The sequence below is a fragment of the Pleurodeles waltl genome, chromosome 4_1, assembly GCF_031143425.1.
Source record: "Pleurodeles waltl isolate 20211129_DDA chromosome 4_1, aPleWal1.hap1.20221129, whole genome shotgun sequence".
Taxonomy (NCBI): Eukaryota; Metazoa; Chordata; class Amphibia; order Caudata; family Salamandridae; genus Pleurodeles; species Pleurodeles waltl.
In genome coordinates, this window is record NC_090442.1 from 481,412,027 (window position 1) to 481,424,197 (window position 12,171).

Sequence of the window (12,171 nt, forward strand, 5' to 3'; positions counted from 1 at the left end):
AATGACAGAATCTTTGCTTTATTAAATAACGTGCAAATGATACTCTGCTAAAAATTGATTCATGTTGATATCGTGCTTTGTTCTAATGTTCATGATCTTTGCTCTGCTTAAGTCATATTCGAGCTGCTACATTGTGACATTGTTAATGTGTTTTCTGGTATTGAGACTAATAAACTTGCTAGTACAGTGTAAGCAATAGGGAATAAATCTCATAAATCTTACTAAACTCGAGTGTGGTTATTCATGGCTGAAAGGTCATGTTGTGTTTCAATTCTTATTAATGGAATTAACTAATTTGATTGATTTGTTATTGTAAATATTGATGAGGTTATTGATCTAGTGATTGAAATGCAGAATAGATACCTCGTCTTAAGGTGTCTCCAATCAGGGTCAAAAGGTTCATTGGACTTAAACGAGTCCCCGTGCAAGTAAAGTACCTAGGTCGGGATGCGTTATCACTACTCCATCTTGAGGCAGGTCACAGTGGTCGCTTCATCTGGCAACAAGGAAACCACTCCTCCGTGACCACTGTTAGAGAGTGGCTTCCACTTGCAATAAAAAAGCTATCCAGGAAATTCAATGTAATGTTCTCACAAAGAAAAACATACTGACGTCCACGGCATCAGGTAAATATATTTTAATCTATACAAGGTATCAACAGTAGAAGCTAAAGATCTCTTAGGTCGCACAGCACAGGTACAGCACTGTGACACATTTAGGTCAGCATGACACACTGCATTTCTGTGCCAATAAAGCAGCTGTTAGTAACCATACTTGTGTGCTTTAGATTACCTTAAGGAATTGAATCTATGGTCTCCAGAGTGAAGCTGATGGGGACAACCCCAAATGAAGACTAAACGACATGAAGAATGTCTGCAGATGTCATCCTTTTTATTCAGAAACACAGCTTAAGGGTTCAATTGTAAATACATCTATCAGATGTTTGGGTTTATCACCAAGTGCCAAGAACTTGAAAAATATTATAGGCGGACTATTAACATGGTATTTTCAGTTACACTGGAAAGAAACGGACCGCAAGGTTTCCAAAGCCTAGATAAAATCATGGGGGCGCATTACTGTCTGTAATAACATGGATGCTCTCCATCTATAAAGAAAAACCTTGTCCTACAGTGAGTGTTGACCTATGCAAATATTTGAACCAGGAGGCAAAAAGGAGTTTTTCATTAAACCAGATTTGAGTGAAAAACATGTACTTGTGTAGCCTAGATCAATTAGACTTCACTTTTTAAAGAAACATGATGTTAGTTACTTCCTAACACACATTTTTCTGGAACTTAACCAGTCACAGGTAAAAAGGTTCTTGAGGTGTGGGGAAGGAACCAAGATTCACTGTCTCCCCAATTCAACATTCAAATTTGACTTTCTGTAGTGTGAGAGTGTCCTTTGCCTTCACTATGGCTTTGAGGTTTGTTCGAAATTGAGTCTTTAGTTGGCAGTTAGGTTACCCCTTGTCCAAGCAAGGACCCTCACTCTAGTCAGAGTAAAGGAAAATCACCCACAGTTAACCCCCGCTCACCACCTTGGTAGCTTGGCATGGTGTAAAGGATTTGTACCAACACACACAGTAATCCAGTGGACCCAACACAAAAGGACACAACACAGGATAGAAAGATAAGTAATATTTATCTGAACAACAACAACAAAAAAACATAAAAATCCAACATAAACAAGTCAAGTTATAAATTTAAAAAGAAAAAGAGTCCTAAATCCTTAGAAAACAGTGAGAACGCTGTTATTGCACAAAAGTACATGGGTGGCATCAAAATAAAGACGCACGGGCGAGTGTGCATCGGAAAAGGTCAGCGATGCATTGATTTCTCACTCGCAAGCGAGACCGTGCATTGTTCCTCCTCCGGTCAGGTCGGCGTGTGTCGTTTCTTCTCTCCTGCAAGAGAGCGATGCGTCGATTCTGGACGGGCACCTCGGGTCCAGGCAGGCTTTGCGTTGATTTTCAGCGCCCAGCAATGTTGCTTTGAAATCCGGTCACACGGTGTCAGGAAACCGCACTGCGTGGGAGCTTGTGTTGTTAAAGCAGCCACTGCGGGTGTTGCCTGTCGTTTCTCTAACCGCATTGCGTTGATCTCCCAGTTGCAATGCAGATGGAGCTTCAATTTTAGCCGCGAGGCCGGTGGTGCTTCGTCTGGCAGCCGTGAGGCCGGTGGTGCGTTGAAAGTTTCCCCGCACGGCAGTCTTTAAGTGGATTTCTGTCCTTTTCTACCAGCTGCACCTTCAAGGGCCCAGAGACAGGTTAGGGCACCACTTGGCAGGCAGGACTCTCAGCAGAAAGCCCAAGTGCTGGCAGAGAGAAGTCTTTGTTGTCCCTGAGACTTCAACAACAGGAGGCAACCTCAGTTTAAGCCCTTGGAGATTCACCAGTGGGAAGTCACACAAAAGTCAGTCTTTGTCCTCTCTCAGGTAGAAGCAGCTACTTCTGGCCAAACCCAGCAAAGCACAGTCACAGGCAAAGGGGCAGTACTCCTCCTCCAGCTTCTCCAGCTTTTCTCCCTGGCATAGGTTCCTCTTGGTTCCAGAAGTAATCTGATTTTCAGGGGTTTTGGGTGCTCTTCTTATACCCCTTTCTGCCTTTGAAGTAGGAGTACTTCAAAGAGAAGTCTCTGTTGTTTTCAAGATCCTCCTTTGCCCAGGCCAGGCTCCAGACGCACACCAGGAGGTTGGAGACTGCATTGTGTGAGGGCAGGCACAGCCCTTTCAGGTGTAAGTGACCACTCCTCCCCTCCCTTCAGCCCAGATGGCCCATCAGGATTTGCAGGCTACACCCCAGCTCCCTTTCTGTCACTATCAAGAGGAGAGGTGCAAACAGCCCAACTGTAAAACTGACCCAGACAGGGAATCCACAAACAACCAGAGTCACAGAATGGCTTAAGAAAGAAAATGCCTACTTTCTAAAAGTGGCATTTTCAAACACACAATCTAAAAAACAACTTCACTAAAAGATGTATTGTGAAATTGTGAGTTCAGAGTCCCCAAACTCCATGTGTCCATCTGCTCCCAAAGGGAATCTGCACTTTAATAATATTTAAAGGCAGCCCCCATGTTAACCTATGAGAGGGATAGGCCATGGGACAGTGAAAACCGAATGTGGCTGTATTCCACTGTTAGGACATGTAAAACACATAAGTGCATGTCCCACCTTTAACATACTCTGCACCCTGCCCATGGGGATACCTAGGGCCTACCTTAGGGGTGCCTTACATCAATAAAAAGAGAAGGTTTAGGTCTGGCTAGTGGGTACACTTGCCATGTCGAATTGGCGGTTTAAAACTGCACACACAGACACTTCAGTGGCAGGTCTGAGCCATGTTTATATAGGGCTGTTAATGTGGGTGACACAACCGGTGCTGCAGGCCCCCTGGTAGCATTTGAGTTACAGGCCGTGGGCACCTCTAGTGCACTTTACTAGGGACTTACTAGTAAATCAAATATGCCAATCATGGATAAGCAAAGGTACACAGACAATGTATACAGGGAACACTTACACTTTAGCACTCGTCAGCAGTGGTAAAGTGTCCAGCGCAAACAAAACAGCAAAAACAGAGTCCAGCACACAGAAGCAACCTGGGAAGTAGAGGCAAAAAGTTATGGGGCACCATGCCAATGATGCCAAGTCTAACAGTGTTATTTGAGAATCATACTTCAGAAAAGCTTGTAAAATAATAGGTCCATTATCTGCATCAGCAGATTAGCATTCAATCAGGGTGGAGTAGTAATATGTTGCCCATACATCTGATACAATACCTTGAAATAGCAAAGTATTTATTACATAGCATATAGTAAATATAACCGCATTCATGATTTTTAGGTATGGATAGCATCCATACTACAGTGTCCCTGTACATTTAGGGCATTTAATTGAATAATACTTGTTGTAGTGGTACTACATTTAGGGCCTTATTTAGAGTTTTGGTAGATATGATACTCCATTACAATGTGCTGAATATCTCTTCCACCATATTACACATAGGCCGAGGCAAATTTTAAATTACGCTGCTGTATAACTTTGGGAATTATACATTACTCTTATTATGCAAAATTCCCCAAATGACGCAATATGCTCTTTGTGTTATGTGTGCAGCTATTGTTGGAGGTGCTTTTGTAAATTTATCCTCACACGAAAAGTTAAATCCAGGACACATTTCATGCTAAAATATAGCACTAAATGATGGATTTACATTTAATGTAATTACATGTATTTTTACCACATTTTTCTGTAACTTTTCAGAACTACATACAGGTCTTTAGTACTCTTCTGAATTGCTTGAGTGACGGTGTGGTCCTGAGTTCCAAGAGGAGGTTGTTCAACCAGGTGCGAGAAGGAGCGTCCTCTGCTGTTGGCTTGATGGACCCATGGGGTGTCTGCAAAGGAGACGGAAGCTGATCTGAGGTGTCTGGACGGTTAATGGAAGGTCAGGCATTTGTTGATGTATGCTGGTCCTTCGGTGTGTAGGGCCTTCTAGGCATTGATCAGCATCTCTTCTGAACTGGGAGCTAGTGTAGGTTTTTGAGATCGGGTGTGATGTGGGTCCTTCTGGAGAGGTTGAGTACGAGTCTTGTGCTGAGTTCTGTATTGTCTGGAGTCTCTTCAAGAGGTGTGCTGTGATTCCTACATAGAGCGTGTTTCCAGAGTCCAGTCTGCTGGTAAAGAGGGCCTGCTTGACAGTCCTTCTGGTGTGTGCTGGGAGCCACCTGAAGATCTTGTGGACATCTTGTGGAGCATGGGAAGGTTGTAGAAGCAGGCAGATGAGACTTCAACAGCTTGTTTCTTCATGGATAGCTTGCTATCCAGGATGATGCTGAGGTTCCAGGGGTGGTCTGTTGGGGTGGGGTGGGTGCCGAGCTCTGTGGGCCACCATGTGTCAGACCATGGCGAGGTGTTGTTCCCAAACATGAGGATTTCTGTTTTTTCAGTGCTGAGTTTGAGACAGTTGTCCTTCAATCAGTCCACTATGTTCATCATGCATCTGTGGAAGATAACTTTTGCGGTGGAGGGATCTTTAGACAGTGAAAGGATGAGCTGTGTGTTGTTGGCCTAGGAGATGATATTGAATCCGCATGTTCTGACAGTGACGGCCAGGGAGGTCATGTGGGTATTGAAGAGGGTGGGGCTGAGGGGCGATCCTAGGGGAACTCTACAGATGGTCTTCCTGTGTTCTGAGGTGAACAGTGGGAGACTGATCCTTTGGGTCCTGCCGGTGAGGTGGGAGGCAATGCATTTAATGGCATTGTCTTGAATCTCTATGAGGTGGAGTCTATTGATCAGGATTAGGTGGGAGATGGTACAAACATGGCAGACAGGTCCAGGAGGATGAGGGCTGCTGTTTCCCCATGGTTCAGGAGTGCTCTGATGTCATATGGGGTTGCAATCAGGGCTGTCTCTGTGCTGTGGTTAGCTCACAATCCAGACTGGGAGGGGTCCAGGAGATTGTGATATTCTAGGTGTTGGGTGAGTTACTGGTTGACGCTTTTGACGAGGCCAGGGAGCAGAGAGATGGACCAGTAGTTTTTCAATTTGGCTGGCTCAGCAGATGTTTTTTTCAGGAGGGTCCTCACTTCAGCATGTTTCAAGGCCTCCAGGAAGGAAGCCAGGGTGATGGAGGTATTCAGGACCTTCCTGAGCTTTTCACCAATTGTCTTGCTTCTGAGGTTGAAGATGTGGTGGGGGCAAGGGTCCGTAGATGCTCCAGAGTGTATGGAGTGCATGATGGAGATAGTGTCCTGCATGGTGAGGAGTTCCCAGTGGGTGAGAAGGTGTTCAGGGTTTGTGTTTGTAAATGTTAGCTGGAGGATGCGGTCTGTGGTAGAGGGTTGTTATTCGAAGTTTTAGTAGATAACAGAGGTCTTGACGTGGAAGAAGTCCATGAGGTAGTCACACAGTTCCTGGGAAGGGGTAATGTCTTCTCAGTGGCTGTGGGATTGGTGAACTCCTTCATGATGGCGAAGAGTTCTCTGCTCTGGCTTGTGCTGGCTTTGATGCAGTCTGCTAGTGTGTTCTTCTTGGTTTCTTTCAGGAGGTGGTGGTACTGGTTGAAGGCAGGCCTGAAGGCAGTGAGGTCTTCTGTTTTTTTGCTGATTTGCCACTTTCTTTCAAGCTGTCAGCAGTTGCATTTGGAGGAGTGCAGTTCCTTGGTGAGCCAGCTTGACCTTTTGCTTTATTCTTTGACCTTGGCTGTGTTGGCAGGGGCAATGGTGTTGGTGCATTCTGTGATCCACTGAGAGAAGCTCTTTTCTGTTTGTTCAGGGTCATGTGTAGAGTCTTGGAGGTGGGTGCAGAGAGTGTCCTTCCACTGGTCTTCTCATACCTTTTTCCAATTTCTTCATGTAAATCTGGGGTGAAGAGTGCCGGGGAATGTGGATTCGGAGTTAGTGAAGTGTACGCTGTGGTGTTCAGACCAGGTGAGTGGTGTGGTGTGGATGTGCCGGACTCTATCACTGGAGGTGAAGATGGGGACGAGCAAGTGTCCTGCGATGTAGGTGCGGTCAGTGATGAGCTGCTTGAGGCCTATATTGTTTAAGCTTTGCAGGAGGTCAGTGGAGTTGGCGTTGTTGGCATCATCAAGGTTGAAGTTGAAGTCCCATAGGAATATGTAATGCTCGGAGTCGTTCGCTTGCGGGATGATGAGTTCCAGGATGGCGTTGCAGAAGCTGGGGTTTGGACCTGGTGATATGTAAGTAAAGGTGCCTCAGATGGTGCTTTTTCCGTCTGTGTGGAGTTTTAAATTGAGGTGTTCCATTACCGGTGTCGGGTCATCAGGGGATGTCATGCAGTGGATGGTGCTTGTTCGTTCAGTCCCGGTGTGTTATTTTGTACCCCTTTGGAGATGGCTGTGGCTATGTCTGGTGTGGAGGTGAGGTTGAGCCAGGTTTCTGTGAGGAAGATGACATCCGGGTTGTGGGAGGAGATCGTGTCCCAGACCTCGGTGGCATGTTTATCTAGTGAACGTGTGTTGAGTAGGATGCACTGGAGTTGTGTTGTGTTGGTCTCGGTCAATGTATTGAGTACGTAGGTTGTTTCAGTGCTGTAGGTGAGACAGCAGTGTTGGCAGGAGAACAGTCCTCTGGTGGTACACGGGGATGAGCGGGAGCAGAGGTTGTTGGTGCATTCAGAGTCCAGGGCCGTGAGGTCAGCTGCAGTATATCTTGGTGAAGTGGAAAAGCCATGGGTACTGACACTGGTCACTTGTCCAGCCACAGGCGAGCACAGATGGGTTTACCCCTGGAATGCCTTTGGCGCACCAGCCGCATTCCCACTGCACATGTTTGATGTGCGCCCGCCCTGCATCCTCCACTAAGTAGGTCCTAGGAGGAGGCGCACTGGGTGGTAGTGGGTGGGGTTAGGTGGGTGGCAGGAAAATGGCCGGCAGGCGGGAATGGGGAAAAAAAGGAATGAACAGAGAAAGAAAGGAGGCAACAAGCAGGAGAAAGTACTCAGAAAACAAGGAAAAGGAGGGAGAAAACTGAAAATGAGACAGAAAGCAGGAGAAAGCACTCAGTAAAATGAAGGGAAAGGAGGGAGAAAACAGTGAAAATTAAGCAGAAAGCAGGAGAAAGTACTCACAAAATCTGAGGGAAAGGAGGGGGAAAGCAGTGAAAACGAGGGAGAAGGCAAGAGAAAGGACTCAGAAAAACAGAGGTAAAGGAGGGAGAAAGCAGTGAAAATTATGTATAAAGCAGGAAAAGCACTGAGGAAAATGGAGGGAAAAAGCAGAGAAAACGAGGCAGAAAGCAGGTGAACGCACTCAGAAAAACAGGGGTAGTGAAGGTGAAGGTAGTGAGAACGAGGCAGCAAACAGCAGAGAGCGATGCAGCAGCAGGGGAGGGCTGGCCTAGAACCTGCTGGGTAATCCACTTATCAGTCTCAGGAGGGTGGAAGGCTGCGTTGGTCTCAATTGGATTGAGACGTGTGCTCTACAGACAACAGCAGATGCCAAGTGTTTAATGTAGTTGGCCATCTTGAAGCGTTTCTTACAGTTTTTCATATGAAAAGGGGGCTCAGATAAAAGTAATTCATTGGTCAGCATTGATAAGTACAGGTGTTCAATGTGGAAACAGTGTAATATTTTGTGTGTTGTGGCTATGTAAAAAGGATGTCATTTGTAGGATGATCATTGTAGATAGGCAACATTTCCTAATTCATTGAATGTATGTGGATTGGTGGCACCTTCCACTCCAAGGGGATCGAGTGTCATCTATTTACATTTGAAATTAGAGACTAGACAATGTCATGTAATGACCACATGCAGATGTTGAAGAGTTAAAGATATTTTGAGGATCACTGAGGGACCCACATAATATGTTCTCCTTTACATAATATTTGTTCCCCCAGTTATATTGTTAAATTCTGTGATGAGGAGCTTCATTATTCATTTTAGCTGTGTGTTTGAGAACCACATATACCTTTCAAAATTCTGTAATTAATTGGTTTCATTTGCAGTCCTTTAAACCTCCTACAGATCTACGAGGCAGCACTGTTGAAATCATCTAAGACTGTAATTTGTAAATAGCAATACATTTGTATCTATATTTTTATGTTTAGAAGTGCAATTACTCAAGTTAGGTTAAGGCTGGTTAAGACTTCTCTTTTGTACAATGAGGAGGTCACAACTTATGTCAGTGTTAAGACCAGGAGCTGCTATATGTGCTCTCAAAGGGTTAGATGAGTATTAAACTGCATCTGACAGGCACGTTTTCACAGTGCCTATTGTCATATCAAGCCCTTCACTAAAACTGTAGCAAACTTGTTAAATTCTAGGGTGCTGGAAAATTCTAGGGAGCAAGAAATGGTGATGGGAAAAGGTAAATGTACAAGACTGGCTATTATATTTACACTTATTTTTGAAGATGCACAATATTGTAATGGCAATAGATTGTTTTTTTTCAGTATTTTGGGATCAATCAGTTCTCAGATTATTTAGAATAATCCATCTATTTCGGTAAATCGGGTATTGCTATGTGTTTTGCTGTACCATGAAACTATAAGGATGAACCCCGTGCTGTAAATAACATATGCACCTTTATCTTAATGATACAAGGGTTTATGACATTGGTGTTACTGTTTCTGAATTCTGTTCTTAAGGATTTTTAATGTTTTAGTAATCATTGTTTAATTATGTTTAGCTCATATCAAGCTCGGTACTCATGACTGGATTTCGTATACATTAGTGCCAGGATTATCTGAAAACTATCCTGCTTCAATGTCACTAGTAAAAGGCTGTTAGATGCCTTCTCCAGATAGCATGTTGTCTGTAATTAACTAGTTGTCATCACATTCAGGAAGGAAAAGGAGATTATTAATAGTCTCAGGCAATGATTCACTCATTCTTTGTAAACTTCTGCTTAAGTGTAAGGGCTTTAAAGCGGACATTTATGTGAACAAAGCAGCTAGTTGCCCACATGAGAAGTACCAGTCTATTTAGGTCTGGTGTTCTCCTGTTGATTTTTCCTGCCCAGATCCACTGTAAAAGGCACAGCAGCACCAAGCAGAATAAAGTCAGCATTCGCCCCCACGCTTTGGGAGAAAACTCTCACCGTGTATGGGCTACGTCGTCTTACAGAAACTAACTCTCCTTTGGGGTTTGCTTATGTGAAGCAAAATCAATGCCTAGCAGGCCACCATACCATGACTACTCACCTGGCATTTTATTTTGTGTGATCACTTTTGCAAAAATTGTATAACCACGTGGGTGAAGAACTCTTGATTTTGTACACAATCTACCATCAGGATGGCGAAGGCCTGGGCTCCAACACTTTTTTATTTTGGCGGCCCATTTGACAAGTTTAAAAGATTCCCCTCTGTCTTTTGTACTTAGGATCTTGGTTTTATCTGCATCAAAATATCAACATAGCATTCCAGGTTGTGAGCATAAAAACTCACTGAGATATAAGAATGTCAAGTTTGAAACTTCAGAGGAAATAGCATGCAAAGAAGGAAAATAAAGCATAACATTACCATCTTCATCAGTTCTTACAAAGAGAGGTTTACTTGTCTGAGGTCCAGTTCCAACCGATGTGCTGGCACTGACAGAAACAATGTAGTCACTGTACTTGCTGAGGCCACTAAGGACCACAAACAGGTAACTACTGTTTACGCTGCGCGAAATACCATCAGTGCCCAGGCACGAAATAGTGAAGTACTGAATGACGCCATTGGGATAGGAAGGTGGAAAGTAGAACAGGCGAATTGAAGAGGAGCTTAGATTGCTGTAGGACAGGTTATGAGGAGAGTCATCAGGAGCTGTAGAAATAAAAATGAAAAAAGAGTATTTAGTGACTTTTCTATGGAATGAGGCACAGAAACCCATGGAGCCGCTAACACGTTTCCCTGCATCTTTCCAGCTGTGGTTATATGACATTCCTACACAAATGATACTACAGAAAAGAGTGATTTTTAACGGTCTGTGGGGTATCAAATTTCCCTGTTGTTTCTGTTGATTCTTTTTGCCAGTTTCTGAAGCAAAGTGTGGTTAATGATGCAGATGTTTTAAGGGGTTTGTGTTACCCCCTCGCAGCTAAGGGCCTTTTCATGCAGTGTGTTCACTTCAAGCAATTATTCTAGATATTGTATTTCTGGCAAATTCATTTCAGGGTCCAGCATCTGTACAGATGTGGAAAAGATTTGGTCGACAATCAGATGGTGAGGCACATTTCATGACATGCAGTTGAGTGGTTAATTGTTTGCACAATGTGTAGTTTACTGATATGGTTGCTGATGATTTAGTATTTACAAAACAGCGGATGGACATAAAGGCTGTCCTGCCTTACCGTCTTCAAGAGTGGTCATGTTCAGCACCCTGCTTATTTGGTTTCCATTGCCATAGATGGTGCTGGCCGACACATCCACTGCGTACTGTGAGAACTTGCGAAGATCTGATAACACAACTGACGAATAGTTGCTAGTGACGTTCAGAACATGTGACTGATTCCAGTATCGAACTGAGTAGAACAAAATGACTCCATTGGCGTGGACAGGAGGCTGCCATGACACTTCCAGCTCAGTGGAATTGATGTGTCTATATGACAAATCATTGGGAGGACTTCCTGGAGCTGGGAAAGCAAAAAAAGGCACACAGTTAATAAGGCTTACTATTTCATGTAAACAGGAATTTAGAGTAAACAGTAAGTGTCACGTCAGTAACTCTATTGTAATCCACCTGTAGTGTTGTACATTGTCTAGGTGAAATACATTTGCTTTGTCCATTGACAAACTAGAATTCACTAATGTAGAGTCACTGCCAATGTTTATTACATATTCCTATTTCATATTAATACAACTTGCACAGGTACCTCTCTACCCACATCCAACACGGCTTATAACATTGACACACCTACCAATATACTAGATATAATAGATAAACCAAAGTTATTTGTTTCCACTACGTGCTGCAACATCAAAGAGGATCCGGGTTTCTTTAGAAAATTGTGGAAGAATTAGTGAGAGAGATACACTTTACCCCATCCCTCAGCATATATGTTTCACTTCGTGCAAGGCCTATTTGTGTTGTATAATTTCCCCATTGCAATATTGCCATTATCCCAACTAAGAAATAATTCACAACAAAACTGTCATGGAAAACTATTGAGAGCAGTCACCATATAAATTGAATTCAGTATTGTGGATAAACGTTTATGAATATAAACTAATCATTCTTCTGATGCGTATCTGCTCACAGTTGACAGTAATCAGTCCCACAGACAACTTACACAGCATATTAGAGACTTTGGCACCTACACAACAGCTAGCACAATCACATGTTGGCGTTTGATTCTTTTAATCACAGGACTGGTAAATGGAACAGGAGTGGGCTCATCTGCTCAGAGGCTTAGTTGTAAAATCAATAAAGAAATGAATGTCAGGGCCCAAAATTTTGCAAAGAATGCCACCACCAACCTCCACCGTGGGCTTGGCCACTCGGTCCTTAATATGGATACTGTACTGCACAATCATGGGACCAAGTTAAGGTGATGATGCCGTGTACGCTTTTAACTCTTTTTCTGGAATTTTGTTGTTGTTTTTAATTACAGTTCTTCTGTACTTTGTGCTCAACTTTACATTTCCCCTTTCTCTGTCTCCTTTTTTCCTGCCCCTTTCCATACTTTCTGTTGCAGGTACTTCTCTCCCCCTTTTCTTCCCACCTC

General features: G+C 43.7%; 1 protein-coding gene across 1 annotated transcript in view; it reads right to left on the reverse strand.

Annotated features, from left to right (window-relative positions):
• The window catches only part of PTPRQ (protein tyrosine phosphatase receptor type Q), a 1,423,303-nt gene that overhangs the window by 625,720 nt on the left and 785,412 nt on the right, over window positions 1-12,171 (reverse strand). Inside the window, exons 29-30 of the mRNA XM_069227528.1 lie at window positions 10,798-11,079; window positions 9,986-10,270 (exon numbers count right to left, since the gene is read on the reverse strand). Coding sequence (XP_069083629.1) covers window positions 9,986-10,270; window positions 10,798-11,079 — 567 coding nt within the window. The remainder of the gene's footprint in view (window positions 1-9,985; window positions 10,271-10,797; window positions 11,080-12,171) is intronic.